At 38.0% G+C, this 13899-nt stretch overlaps 1 protein-coding gene across 1 annotated transcript in view; it reads right to left on the bottom strand.

Moving 5' to 3' along the window:
- igsf3 (immunoglobulin superfamily, member 3) overlaps positions 1 to 13899 on the bottom strand; it is a 193589-nt gene that overhangs the window by 24477 nt on the left and 155213 nt on the right. The window contains exon 6 of the mRNA XM_039652012.2: positions 9986 to 10393. Within this exon, the coding sequence (XP_039507946.2) occupies positions 9986 to 10393 (408 nt within the window). The remainder of the gene's footprint in view (positions 1 to 9985; positions 10394 to 13899) is intronic.

Below are 13899 nucleotides of genomic sequence, written 5' to 3'. Positions count from 1 at the left end.
CTTAAAAAAATTTGGACTAAACAGCTCAATTTACATTAGTTTTATGATTCTTTATGAACTTATTTAATCAAAGTGCTAGCTGTCAGGAGGAACAGAAATCTCCAACGCATTCTCACCCCAAGGCGTCACCTTTGACCATGCTTCAATATTTGACGTTTTAGGCGCCCTTTAGCGTCACTTACATGACGCGATCCTACGGCGTCATCTAACTGACGCTAAAGGAAAGCGTCTGTTAGAGGACGCGGTTAGGTTTAGGTGTGGGGTGGGGGTAGGGTACACGCGATCCTAGGGCGTCATCTAACTGACGCTAAAGGGCGCCTAAAGCATCAGATATTGAAGCATGTCCAAATGCTTCCCAAGGCGTCAGTTAAGTGACGCCTTGGGGGTGAGAATGGGCTGAAATCTCTCAAATTCCATGTTTCGAGGATGAACAAATGTCCTACAGGTTTCGAACGACATGAACAGAGTAGCCATGACAGAGCTTTCCCTTTAATACATTGATTACAGCCAGTAAATTAGTAAAATGCAAATAAATGTCTTATTCAGAATAGAACAAAACAGCATGCATGTAAATATGGTCAATGAGTAAAAAAAATACAAGTGGGTGAGGGGAAAAGCAAAAGACTGTCTTCACGAGCCGCGAGGCAGAAATTTAGGGGTGTAGCTGTGGCACCACAGTCTCTTCCCATGATGCTGTGTGGAACTCCAGATGTGGGTGCTGAGGCAAGCACACGAGCCGGCCTACATATTAAATATGAATTAAAAGGCTTTAAAGCAGACACGACCTGTCCTATGAGACGAGATAAACATCTACCTTTTTACTGCCAGGCGCAGACCTTCTCGAACTCCTTGAGCAAACATCCAACTTGTTTCAGACCACAATGAATGTTTAGTGTTTGTTTTCACCGTGTGAACGAAGCCATCCTTGCAAAAAAATATTCAATTTATTGTATTTATACTGAGCCACTCTCTTCCTCATGTTCACGCGGTGAGAAGGCGCTTTGCCTTATACATATTAAACAGGCACTTCTGGAGACATGATTTAATGTCTCTCAATAATGCATTCAGTCAGTTGCATGATGTTTTCACACATCATTACCCCACTCCAGTCTCCATTTCTTTCAGAGAATTTTCTCCACACAACCCGTTTCTTCAAACGTCAGCTCGCAACATTTAGCCAGAAGTGTTTAACATTTAGAAAACTAGCACAAACAGATATGAAGATAAAGCAGATAAAATTAATGTTCTACATGGTTTATGATTCATATGGGCTGCATTGAAATACTTTATGGAAGTTCGGTAGCTTGACATGCTATACCAGCCCATTCTCACCCCCAAGGCGTCACTTAACTGACGCCTTGGGAAGCATTTGGACATGCTTCCATATCTGACGCTTTAGGCGCCCTTTAGCATCAGTTAGATGACGCCCTAGGATCGCATGTACCCTACCCCCACCCCAGACCTAAACCTAACCGCGTCCTCTAACTGATGCTTTCCTTTAGCGTCAGTTAGATGACGCCGTAGGATCGCGTCATGTAAGTGACGCTAAAGGGCGCCTAAAACGTCAAATATTGAAGCATGGTCAAAGGTGACGCCTTGGGGTGAGAATGCGTTGGCTATACTCCATCTAAACTTATTTTAAACAGCATTGTTGCTTATTTAATATTATTGCATGGTATTTGTACTTAAAAAATAACAATGCAGGACTATTTAAAATGGAGGAATTTTTCAATTTTGAAGGTATTCTTTTAAAAGGTGAAGCATATTAAATTATAAGTTACAGGACCTAAAATAAATACTTCCCCTAATTGATTAATAAAAATGTCAATCTGATATTGTGACGTTGATAAAAGTTGTTATATAACACATACCACAGTGTAAGTTTTCATGCCTGGGAGGTGTTCAAGGTGAACATTCTGTCATCATTTACTCATGTCGTTCCAAACTTGTATGACTATTTATTTATTTTTTTCTGTGAAACATAAAATAAGATTTTAAAAAATGTCATTGTCCATACAATGAAAACAAGACCGCATGACTTTCATTGTACGGACACAAACAAAACACTGAGCCATTTCTTAAACCATCATCTTTTTACTGTATACCAGATTTAGAGATCTTTTGGCAAACAGTCTTTTTTCTCTTTAAAGTGTCATGTTTTTTTTCTTCAACATAAATTATACACATTCATACCTTAAACATGAATTTTAAAACTAAAATTTTAAACCAAACAATGCTTGTTCTATGTGTCAAGCATATTAACTCACGTCATAATGGTAGTTCCAGTCCTGTTGTAAAAACTTCGGCTAAGAGTAATTTTGTTTTTAAACACAGTGACAGAAAAATTTATATTTTAGAACAAAATGTAAAAGTCTCTTCAAGTAAATTTAACAGAACATATTTTACTCATAAAAAAAGTTTACTCAAAGTATGGAAGCATATTGCATTCACTTGAAGAAAAAAATTATTGAAGAGTTAATTATATCAGAATTACAAGATAATTTTTCATGGAAAAAAATGTTTTGCTCTTGTATTCCGAATTTATGACTTGATTATCTCAAAAACTCAGAAGAAACAGAGCAAAAATGTTTTTCCTTGAAAAATTATCTTGTAATTCTGAGATAATTAACTCGTTAATTCAGAAAAAAACAGAGCAAAAACTTTTTTCGATGAAAAATGATCCCGTAATTCTGAGATAATTAACTCGTTAATTCAGAAAAAAAATGAGTACACTGCAAAAAATAATATGCTTTATCTAATCAATAAAATTGTGGCAACATATTACAAGCAATATTATTAATTAAATTGTACAAATTAGAATTAATTAGAATGTTAATTTGATGAACTATTGCTCAATTCTAATTTGTTCAATTTAATAAATAATATTGCTTGTAATCTGTTGCCACAATTTTATTGATTAGATAAAGCATATTCATTTTTACAGTGTAGATTTTGTTTCCTCAAGTGAATGCAATACGCTTTCATCCAAAAGTGCTAATTCTTTGGAGTAAGTTTTGGACTAAAAACGGAGCAGATGTAAGTTAGTTTAGAGAGGAGGTCTCTCTCTCTCTCTCTCTCTCTCTCTCTCTCTCTCTCTCTCTCTCTCTCTCTCTCTCTCTCTCTCTCTCTCTCTCTCTCTCTCTCTCTCTCTCTCTCTCTCTCTCTCTCTCTCTCTCTCTCTCTCTCTCGCCCTTTTCAATCTTTGTGTAAAACTTCTCTTCCGATCAAACGCTCCAATGTGTCCTAGCTGAGAGAGACTGGAGAATCTGCATTCAGAGACAGATGATGACAGAGACACTCTGGGACTCCATCAGCACTGTTCTGAAATGTCAATAATGAAGTAAACATCAACAGCAGGGCCATGTTTGAGTATGTTTATGAAATGTTTTTTGGATACAACTCTGTGATGTTAGAACGTCAAATATCCACCACAGGGGCGAGTTGCATAAACTGCTAAGACTAGTCTTACAAGTTAGTCATCAATTTTTTTTTCTTCAAGACTGTTCAACTTTTTAAAGTTGGCTACATAAAAACGTACATTGGTCTAATTTGATACTGAACAGTAAGACTAATTACCCCTAACTAATGCTAGTTGGTCATATTAGTTCTTAAGACACTTCTTAAGATGTTTATGCAACTGGCCCCAGGACTGCATTAAGAAATTACACATTTTTAACTCGGTATAGCTGCGAAACTGCCTCTGTGTTGTTCTTCATGAGACTGGAGGGTAGCTAAAAATTTTCAAAAACTACACTTTTAAATTCAAATTGATTTAAAGAAAAATATCTGTCGAAAGTTACAAGCTATTGCTCAAACGTCTCTGTGTTTGCTCTCTAATGGCCTACCATTCAGTGTAATAAACACAGTGAAGCATGCACCAGGGAAACTAAACGAGTGCTCAGGATGATAAGTTGATTCCCAAATGCATGCTGAAGGGTCGTGTGGCTTTCCCCTTGAGAGAGTAAGGTCACGGAGCCAGTGGAGCAAAGAGCTCTGCCTCGCTCTGCATCTTAAACATATGTGTGTGATACTTGTGTAAACCAAACCGTTGGCACGTAAGAAGTAGTGCGGCTGAAGAATCTTACTGGGAAAAGGTACTGCAACCGCTGAATGGGTTTACACAACAACAGTCCCTGATGTCACTGGCCACACACCCCTGAGAAATACTACATTTTTGTAACAGATCCCTAGAAAACCAATATAGTGATTACCTCACTATACAGAACATCCACTAATACAGACTATACTGCATACTAGCTTTTAAAGTTATAAAATGCAATGTTCAGCACCACATACCCTTAATATTATTATTAGCAATATATTATACTAGAAATCATTTTTATATTTTCAGTTATTAATTTAGTTTAAGATTTGGTACTTTTATGTGCATTTGTAATTTTTTATTTTTATTTATTAATTATTATATTTAATTTTATTATATATATATATATGTATATATATATATGTGTGTGTGTGTGTGTGTGTATATATATATATATATATATATATATATATATATATGAAAACAAAAACTTTAATTACAATTTATTTATTCAATTAGCTTATTTCAATGAATTACCCAGACAGCAACTTAGTTTTTTTTTTTAATTTAAGTTATGCATCTAATATTTAGATTTTATAATACTTTATTAAGTTTTAGTCTTTTTCATTTTATAGTCAACTTGACTTATACTACTTAAAAACAAACAGAAGGTCCTTCTCAGTCCACATACTTAGAATACATAGTGTGAAAAGTGTGTTCACGCTGAAAATTACAAAAAGAAAAAGTGCACTTTAAATACCCGGGTGATGCAATTAGTAAAACAAAAAAACAAAAAACAAAGTGGGGAATGTTGGACACTTCATGCACTCAACTGTTGCGTCTACAGACTCTGATGTTGAATAACAAAATAACCATATAAAGTTCATACACTACACTTTATAATTTATAATCATACACACAACTTTATAATGGGTCACGGCACTGCATTTTGGGATCCAGTGTTCCTCTTAGTGATCAACTTATGATGAGTAGAAGGGTGAAAATAACCCAATAATACATTTAGAAAAAAAATGCATCTTGAATTATTTTCAAATGTGTTTACTATAGAAGTAAAACTCAATGAATTTCTTAGTGTTAACAGTCTACACAACCATATGGATTCTGTTTTACTCTATCTGGTTTAATACTTCCTGTATGACGCTCGTTGGAACAAAACCTTAAGGCTCGCTTGTCTTGCATTTCAAAGCATCAGGTGGAAGTTCCTGTCTCGCAGACATCAATGTGTCAGACTGCCCAACAGGAAGTCAAACATGAAAAACAAGCTCACAGGAATCTGCGCTTTCACCCTGCCTTTACATCCACAACAACTCAACTTCACTTTAAAAGGACCTTCAGGTATATTTCAACTTCAGCTTCAGATATCATTTTACTGGAGCTAATAGGTAATGTCAACAAAACTTAGAATAATACAGAATATATTATTTGCTAAAAAAGGCTTAAATAATTCACCCCAAAAATTGTATTTGGTCATTTACTCACCTCATGTCATCCCAAACATGTATGACTTCCTCTGTGGAACATAAAAGGAGAAATTCTGAAGAACTGTCCTGGCAAATCATTGAAAAGATTTAAAAAGGACAACTCATTCAGTCAGACGTTTTTTTTTTTTATTTATTATTTAAATCACCCTGATCTAGTTCTCCAGTTCAACTCACAGACTAAATTATCCATATTTACAAGCTCAATAGAGGAGCAACATTCTCAGTAAAGAACATTATAGTGTTTGTGTATCAAATACTACTTTTTGTCTAAAAAATATTAAAACATTACAAAAATAGGCAACATCTGGAATATTAGGCTGCTGTCACTTTAATAACTAATGAACGGACTGCTATCACATACTTATAGTTTTTGTCAGTCACATGGATTAAAACGTTCAATACTTTTACGGTGCTTTTCTGTTCTTAAAAATCTTGAGAGTTTTTTTTTTTTTTTCCAAAGAGACGTTCATGGCTTCTAACTGTATGGAAAAGAACAACCAATTAAATTCTCCTTTTGTGTTCCATGGAAGAAATTAAGTCACATGTGTTTGTTGTTTGATCCTCCCTAAAAGTTCCCCTGATAGACTTAAGTGATGCATCAGCACCAATAAAAAAATAAAAAAATAAAAAAATAAATAAAAAAATCAGGAAGTTAAATTATAATAAAGAGTAAATTGGCAATGATGCTGGTAATTCTGTCAATGCTAATAGACATCATTATGGCGATGTTAATAGAACAGGATATTTTGATGCATTCAAAATATTCCAAATGCATGACATTTTAAATTGCATTTGATTTTTTCATTTGAGCCATTTTCAAAAAGGCATCACAAACACAAAATCACAATCCTGTTTAGATGAGCTTTGTAACAAGGGAACCTCAGGCTGATATAAGCTAGTGTACCTACAAGCAAGTCTCCAGCGGGCTGCACTGATTTGAGTGCTGCCAGAGGGCAGGGAGGAGGCCTGCGGGGGAAAGCAGAGCATGTTTCTCCCCCAGGGTTGTCTTCCAGCCATTAACTCCTGCCAAGTCATCGCATTGATTCTTACTAAGGGGCTCAGCTCCACACCGGGTTAGACAACAGTTACAAACACAACTTGAAATGGAGAGATGGAAGGCAATGGTATGAGGTCTCATGCATCCAAACATTAAAACAAACTTTATGGTACATACTACATAGGGTCAAGGTTACAAATAATGTCAAGAAAATATACATGTAAACATACACCCACACTTACATGCACAAAATAAATAGAAAAAAAAAATGCTATGGAATAAACACATCTGCTGCTGTACTGACTAGTCTATAGAGACCACGGCTTGACAAAGGACAGACAGGAGTGTGTTTCCATGCCAGTGAGCTCTATTATCTCTAATAATATAGTGGCTGGATGAGGTGTACACTACACTTCTGCTTCATAACAAAAAGCTGATGCCTTCATGTGACACCTTTTCGTTATATGAGTGAGGTCTGAGGATGTGATAAAATGTACACTGCATCGGTGTCATTGATACTAATTTAAATGAGAAAATTTTTTATTTACAAAATAAAATGTGAAACAATTTTTAAAAAAAAAATTAATTAATATGTTCAATAACATACTGTATTAGCATTTCCTGTGCAATTTGTATCCAGGATATGTAAAATTTCACTGGTATTGGCATTAACTACTGAAATTTTGGTATTGTGACAAAGGTAAATTATGAAAGTTGGTTCATTATGGGCATCGGCACAGGTCCACAACACTCTCTGGGCCAGATGTACGTACAGTTGCGAACGCAGTGTTAGTAGCGCCATGCCCCCCAGACCCAAGATGGAGAAAGCGCTTGATGTGAAACCACAGTGTGCGTGTTATGCACCAAACCTGCAGTTCAGCAGGTAATCAGCAGCTGTACGCACTATAACGTAAATTGCACGTATTTAAATGCGCAATTGTATGGGCCTCCACCTCCACTGATAATTCTACGACTGTTTGAAATGATCCTGTTGCCAATAATTGTAATGAAGTGAGGAGAACGACTGCTGGAATGGAATGTGAATGCTGAGTCAGCGATTTAATGTCATCTTTGATTTCTTCCAGTAACTGTAATATTGCGTAGCTGCTTAATCTGTAGCACAATGATTTTGTTTTCACTCAACTGCAAAAGTATGATTCTTGTGGCAAAAACCTTTTCAGCTCATCTCCTTACATTTATTCATTTAATTGACGCTTACAATTGCTATATATGTCAGAGGTCGCATGCCTCTGGAGCAACTAGGGGTTAAGTGTCTCGCTCAGGGACACATTGGTGTCTCACAGTGGATTCAAACCCAGGTCTCTCACACCAAAGGCATGGGTCTTATCCACTGCGCCATCACCACCCCATCTCCTTATCCTATTTCTTCGACTTGTTCGGATTACTGCTGCCATTTCACGAGGAGGCATATGCCAGGAAACCCACTTCCTAAGTTACACCTGCTTTTAAGAGGCAGAGAATTTTCAGAGCAAAATAGAGGCACGCTTTCACCGGCTTTTTCTGCACATAACGCGGAATACATAATTAGGTGCAGTTTCCCCTCCCATCTCTTTATCTGACACTCCCATTTTCCCCATGACCATCCAATGAATGCAAAGCGCATTTTGCCATTTTCAGTTCCTGCGACAGGCAGTCTGCGCTTTCATCTCAGGGTGTCCCATTTGTACATACCTCGCCATGGTTTTATGCGCACTTTGCAAAACAAATACGCCTGAAGTGGGCGCAAAAGCGTTTGTACATCTGCCCCTCTGTGTTTATCAACCTAACCAAATACAGTACTTACATTGTGGGGACCAAATATCCCCACAAGGACAGTAAAACCTGAAATCACTATGTTGTGGGTACCAGACAGTGATCCCCAGAAGAAAAACAGCTTAAAAAATATACAAAATAATGTCTTAAAGAGCCCTTATCATAGCATTTGAAATGTTCCTATTTTTGTTTTGGGAGTTCCCAAAAACAGTTTAACGTGCATGCAAGGATAAAAAAACACTCTATTTGTCTTATAATATGCATTTATTTTTACCTGATTTGCTCAACGACTCCCAAATGATTCGTTCGACGATGCATTTTCCCAAACACCTCCTTTGAGTGACGCGAATCTGCGGCAATTGGTCAAATGACATGTGATTTGGAGGAGGACGAACCTGATCCATATACACTGGATACTGAGCCCTCCTTCGGGAACAACCGGCTTGCGAATCCATATTTGTATTAATTTATGTTTTTGAATGATTCGTCATTAAATGATAAGAACACAAGGTTCGGGCTCTACTGTTGTGGTATCGTTGCAAATATAAACTCTAAACACTGATTCTTCACATGCTCGTCCCTGGGCAATGAAAACAAGTGGCTGAACTGTGGCTATTCAGCTGAAGTTTTTGAATGTGTTCTAGACTAGACTTCAAGTTTACAGTACACTCCTGTCTGCGCGCGCAGTTGTTGGGAGCGGCCAATGAGCTAATGTTTTGTATCTACGTCACGACGTAACAGCTAACTCCTTTCAAAAACAATTCAGACTCAGAGTCCGACTCTCACTTTTGAAAGACAATAACTTTATATACGCTGCACTTTCAGATTTAAATCTTTGCAGGATGTTTTCATTCCCTTAGAGCTATATTCCGCACTACATGAACAGTCATTTTCAAAAATCCATGATAGGTGCTCTTTAATGAAGAGGGTGGATGAAATTATTAGCTCAGTATAAAACAGCAGAAGTCAATGGAAAATTCCACCGTGATAGAAAAACAAACGTGTGTGTGTGAGGTCAGTGAGGAGGTCTTCCTTTTGTGAGTGACATTGCTCTGTCCAGAGATTGAAGTCCAGAGGGACTAAATTTAATGAGCTCCAGATTTTGTTCTAATGACTACCCCCCTGCACCTAAACCACCCCCACCTCATTCATATTCTTCTGTTCTGTTCGCTTTCTCTGGTGTGGAGGACATTAGCAACCTCTTCTTTGTTCACTCCAGGCCATTAGGAAGGCCTGTCTCAGCTGCACAAACACACGCCAGTCATCTCAATTACTCTTATGAGCACACATAGGCCAATATCTCAGGAAGCACACACATGCAGACATGACAAAAGAGGGTGGAAGACTAGTGAGGGTGGAAGTTGTGAAACTAGGCCAGACTACAACATGGTGCATTATCAGTGAAATCTTTATTTCTGTAGTGACAGTAAAGTGTGAGTTGTCATCTGTGCTTCTTTATAATGCTTATGCTAATTTTTAAGGCTGGAGGAGTGGCTCCAGCTGTCTGCCATGAGGATACAAAGTTACAAACCCAAACCCTAAAGGATGTCAATGGAACTTATATGTAATTTAGTGGCTTCGGAACAGTCATGGTTGTTTCTTGCCTTCCGTCAAACAGTTAGGTCGCCTAACATGCACCTTTCCTGCGACAGAAGCGGTTTTTAGACTCACCAGGCTGCAGTACACTGATGCCCAGCGGGTTGGAGGTGCGGTTGGCCACCGTGCTCCAGGTGCCATCGTAATTCCTCCGATAAAGTAAGGCAGCACATTGGTACGTCCCGGCCTCCTTGCGTCCGGCTCGGGTGATGCTGAGACGGAAGTTGGTGTTAGTGGGTGTACGATCCACAGTGGTACGCGTGCCAAGGCCCAGCAGTTGATCGCCCCACTGCAGAGTCCCATCCCGCGTGAACGTCACCAAATCTCGGAACTCTCCATCGCCCTCTGCTGGCTGGAAGCGCCATGTGACCGCAGCAGGAACGTTGGGATTGTGTCGTGGCTTTACGATGCACTGTAGGTCAAACGAATCACCAAACGTCACGCTGGGCGTACGAGAGGATGCCGATACAAAGAAGAAAGATTCTGGAACAAGAACAACAAAAGAGAATTAATATAGTGATTATGTATCTTTACCACAATGCATTTACACAATTCAATTCATGCACTGATAAGCATGTATCCCAACTCATCTTATAATAAATATGAGTCAGAAGAACTGTGCTTTTATGATATTGATTTCTGATATTCATTTGATTCTTTTATAAGTGTAATACAATACAAAACTGGTTCTGCACTAATGCCAGACTTAGTTATTTGTTATTTTATTTATCTATTTCAAATATGCCCAAACCTGGGCCAATGATGATTGACCCATGCTATTAACGGAAAAATATAGCATAGAAAAAAAAAAAAAAAAAAAAAAAAAACATGCCATTGAAATAGACCTTTTTTGGCAATAACAGCAATTTATATGCAAAATATTGTTAAAATGTGGCACTTCAAAATAGTGAAAAAGATTATATGTGATAATGAAGGGCATTATGAAATTGAATAATCACTTATGTGTATTATTATTACAGATGTCGTCTCCATGTACACATTCACTGCCACAACAAACGTGGAGCATGTGAGATTGAGGAAAAAAATCCACGTTAAATTAAGAACAATCATGCTGCCAAGTTTAAATTTCTGCATTATTATCCTTAAATGTGTGTGTCAATTTTTAACAAAGTTCATTTTTGTTTTCATCCCCATGGAGTTGCAATAAATTAGGCTTATGCAGGAATACTCTGTGCTGTAAATTGCCTTTTGTTTATTATGTGTCATGTAAAAAGATAATGTGAACTGATTACTGAACTGAATTTCAGTTTGTTTCAATGTAATCAATAAATGCAGTTGCACTTGTATGAAACAAGTGTCCAGAGTCCCTTTAGAGCAAGTAATTTCACTCTGCAGCCTTTTAGTTGTTTAATTAAATTATCATGCATAATTTAAAGATGGTTATTATTCCCTTATTAATAATATATTTCATTTATATTTTAACCAGTAAATGTTGTCACATGAAATACAAATCTGCTTTGCACAATTTGTATAATATAAATCATAATTTATTTGAGAATTAATTTAAACATTTATTTTGTTTCTTAAATGTTCAAGATTCTTTTCTTTTTTATTTTATTTCTGCACTTTTTTTACTTGGAGTGTTATGTTTGTTTTTAATCCAGTATCCATTGGCATGCATGTTCAAACCTAAATATCGGTATCGGTAAAATCCACCATCAGTCAACCTCTAGCCAGATCCATTCCCAGCCTACCTAATGATGCCACATTGCTGGGCTGTAACAGAGGGCAGGTTAACACAAAACCTGCTGGGCACAAGCTTTGCCAAGCTCTTAGCAGTACCACAAGACTCTGGCAAAGTTAAGGAAGTAAATTTCATTTGGTGACCCTCTCTGTTCTTCAATTAGGTAAAATATTAAAGGAACGGGGCAGTAAAGTTAGATGTCTACGTCATCAGACTACTCTTTCTGCATGCTAATAAGCCTCAAAGACTTCCTGGGAGAAATCCCAAAGTTCAGACGTTCACTGGGCTGAGAAAGGCTAGCAGGAGTTTGTTCTGTTTGGGAGGAAAGCTTGAGATCAGTAGAGTTAATCTACTCTGCGTTATTTTGATAAAATTTGGACAAGGTGACCTGTAGCACGCCAACTCAATCCTACGGGCAGCAACCGGGGAAAGCAGCCAAAAGGAGATTACACACACATCCCCTGTTTATTGAGCACATGCAAACTAATCCTGCAAGAAAAAAAAAAAAAAAAAACTGATATACTGCTGGATTCTATTATTTATTTTTTTTTTTTTTACATTTAATGAGCTCAGTTTTGCTCAGATGTTGAAAAAAAATGTCTCAAACGAGGATTATTGGTGGATTTATAAGTGTTTTATGCAAAGCCATTCAGCAGCTAAAACTACTTGAAGCAAAAATGTGTTATAGTGTTATAGCAAAAATAGTGTTAAGTGTTATAGCAAAAATAATCATATTTTCACTGAGTTGTGAGATTGAAGTCAGAATTGAATGTGATCAGATCAAAAGATAAGAATAATGCCAAGAAAACACATGCCAAAAAACGTCACTCAGTTACTAACGTAACCTCCTTTAATTTTTCCTATGTGTAAAACGCATTGTTGCACAGAGCAAAGTTAGGCGAGGCAGCTTGCGCGTCTATTGGTCGCTCTGTGGCAAATGCTGCAACCTATCGATGGACTGGTCATGACGTGAGTACCAGTGAGGGTGCAGGCACCCTTGTGTGTTATGTCCCGCCGAAATACGAGTGGCTTATCACTATATAAATCGAGTCCAGAAAGGGTGTTCTTTGGTTTTTATCTCGAAGTGAACCAGAACGCAGCACTAGCATGCCAGGGTTACGCGACACTCGTTCCCTCTACTAGAGAGAACCGAGTTTACATTAGTAACTGAGTGTCGCTCTCTTACGAGAGTACTCTCGTGTTGCGTAAGCTAGTTTCCGCTACGGGAACCCAATGTAAAACGCTGTGCATTCTGAAATCATCAACTCATAGTCCCAATGGCCAAGTGCCCGGGGAACACATAATAGTGAAGACGGCCGGGCCGGGGAAGTGGCTCGATAGTCCAAGATGACCATATAAGGGAGTGTGACACCTCACATTGCTTAAGATGATTGCTTAAAGGCACACTATGTAGGAATTCCATTTTTATCAAAATAGAGTCGCTGTGTAGAACTTGTATTTAGCGTTACTGTCGTAAATACCACTCACGCAGAGCGTCTCTGCACTCACGGCCTGATACCCCTTTGAAGCTGTTCTATTAAGGTACAAATCTGGCATAGTGTGCATTTAAATAGGAAATCTAGGGGGTATTTATGGGTAGGCCTACTATGATATTAGACTACATAGCCTATAATAAAAGATAATGAATTTCAAACCTGAACTGAACTTTTTTTTTTTTTCAAAGATCAACAATCTGTCATTAGTCTCCAGGTCACAGTGAGAGACGGACACCACATTTCTCAGATCCCTGAAGCTTTCTGGATTGGGGCCCACCTCGTCCAACGTGCGGAGAAGGTTGGCCTGATAAATTTGCAGAACAGCCATGGAAGGCAGTGCTGACGCCGCTTGACCGGCGGCGGAATAAGTGCAACTGATCAGAGCCAAAGTGGCCCTGCAGGGCTTCGAAGGCAACGCCAGCTTCGATTGCCATCCAGCAGACAGGAGAGATGAGTGGCCACCGCTTCCTCGACCTGAGGAAGACTCGGTTTGTCTTTCACGCCGTCCACAATGGAAAGCGTCGAAGAAACAGAAGAACGACGCAAACAAAAGGATATTTTTTTGGCTTCAGTTTTCTCGAGAAAATGTATTTTCACGTAGCATAAGCTAGCTTACTCAAAACAAGAGTACTCTCGTAAGAGAAGAAAGATTAAGCAAGACTTGCGTAATCCAATTCAGGAAATGCACAAACTCAAACGTTTGAATCAATCTAAGGAATCCTTCACCAAATTAAGCAATGAATCAATCACTAGTCAACTAATTCACTTGCAGTCACTAGAAATGACCA

This window comes from Pimephales promelas, chromosome 7 (genome assembly GCF_988280905.1).
Source record: "Pimephales promelas chromosome 7, fPimPro1.hap1.1, whole genome shotgun sequence".
In the NCBI taxonomy this organism is placed as follows: Eukaryota; Metazoa; Chordata; class Actinopteri; order Cypriniformes; family Leuciscidae; genus Pimephales; species Pimephales promelas.
Note: the sequence above shows the minus strand (reverse complement) of the source record. Positions and strands in the feature narration are given on the sequence as shown.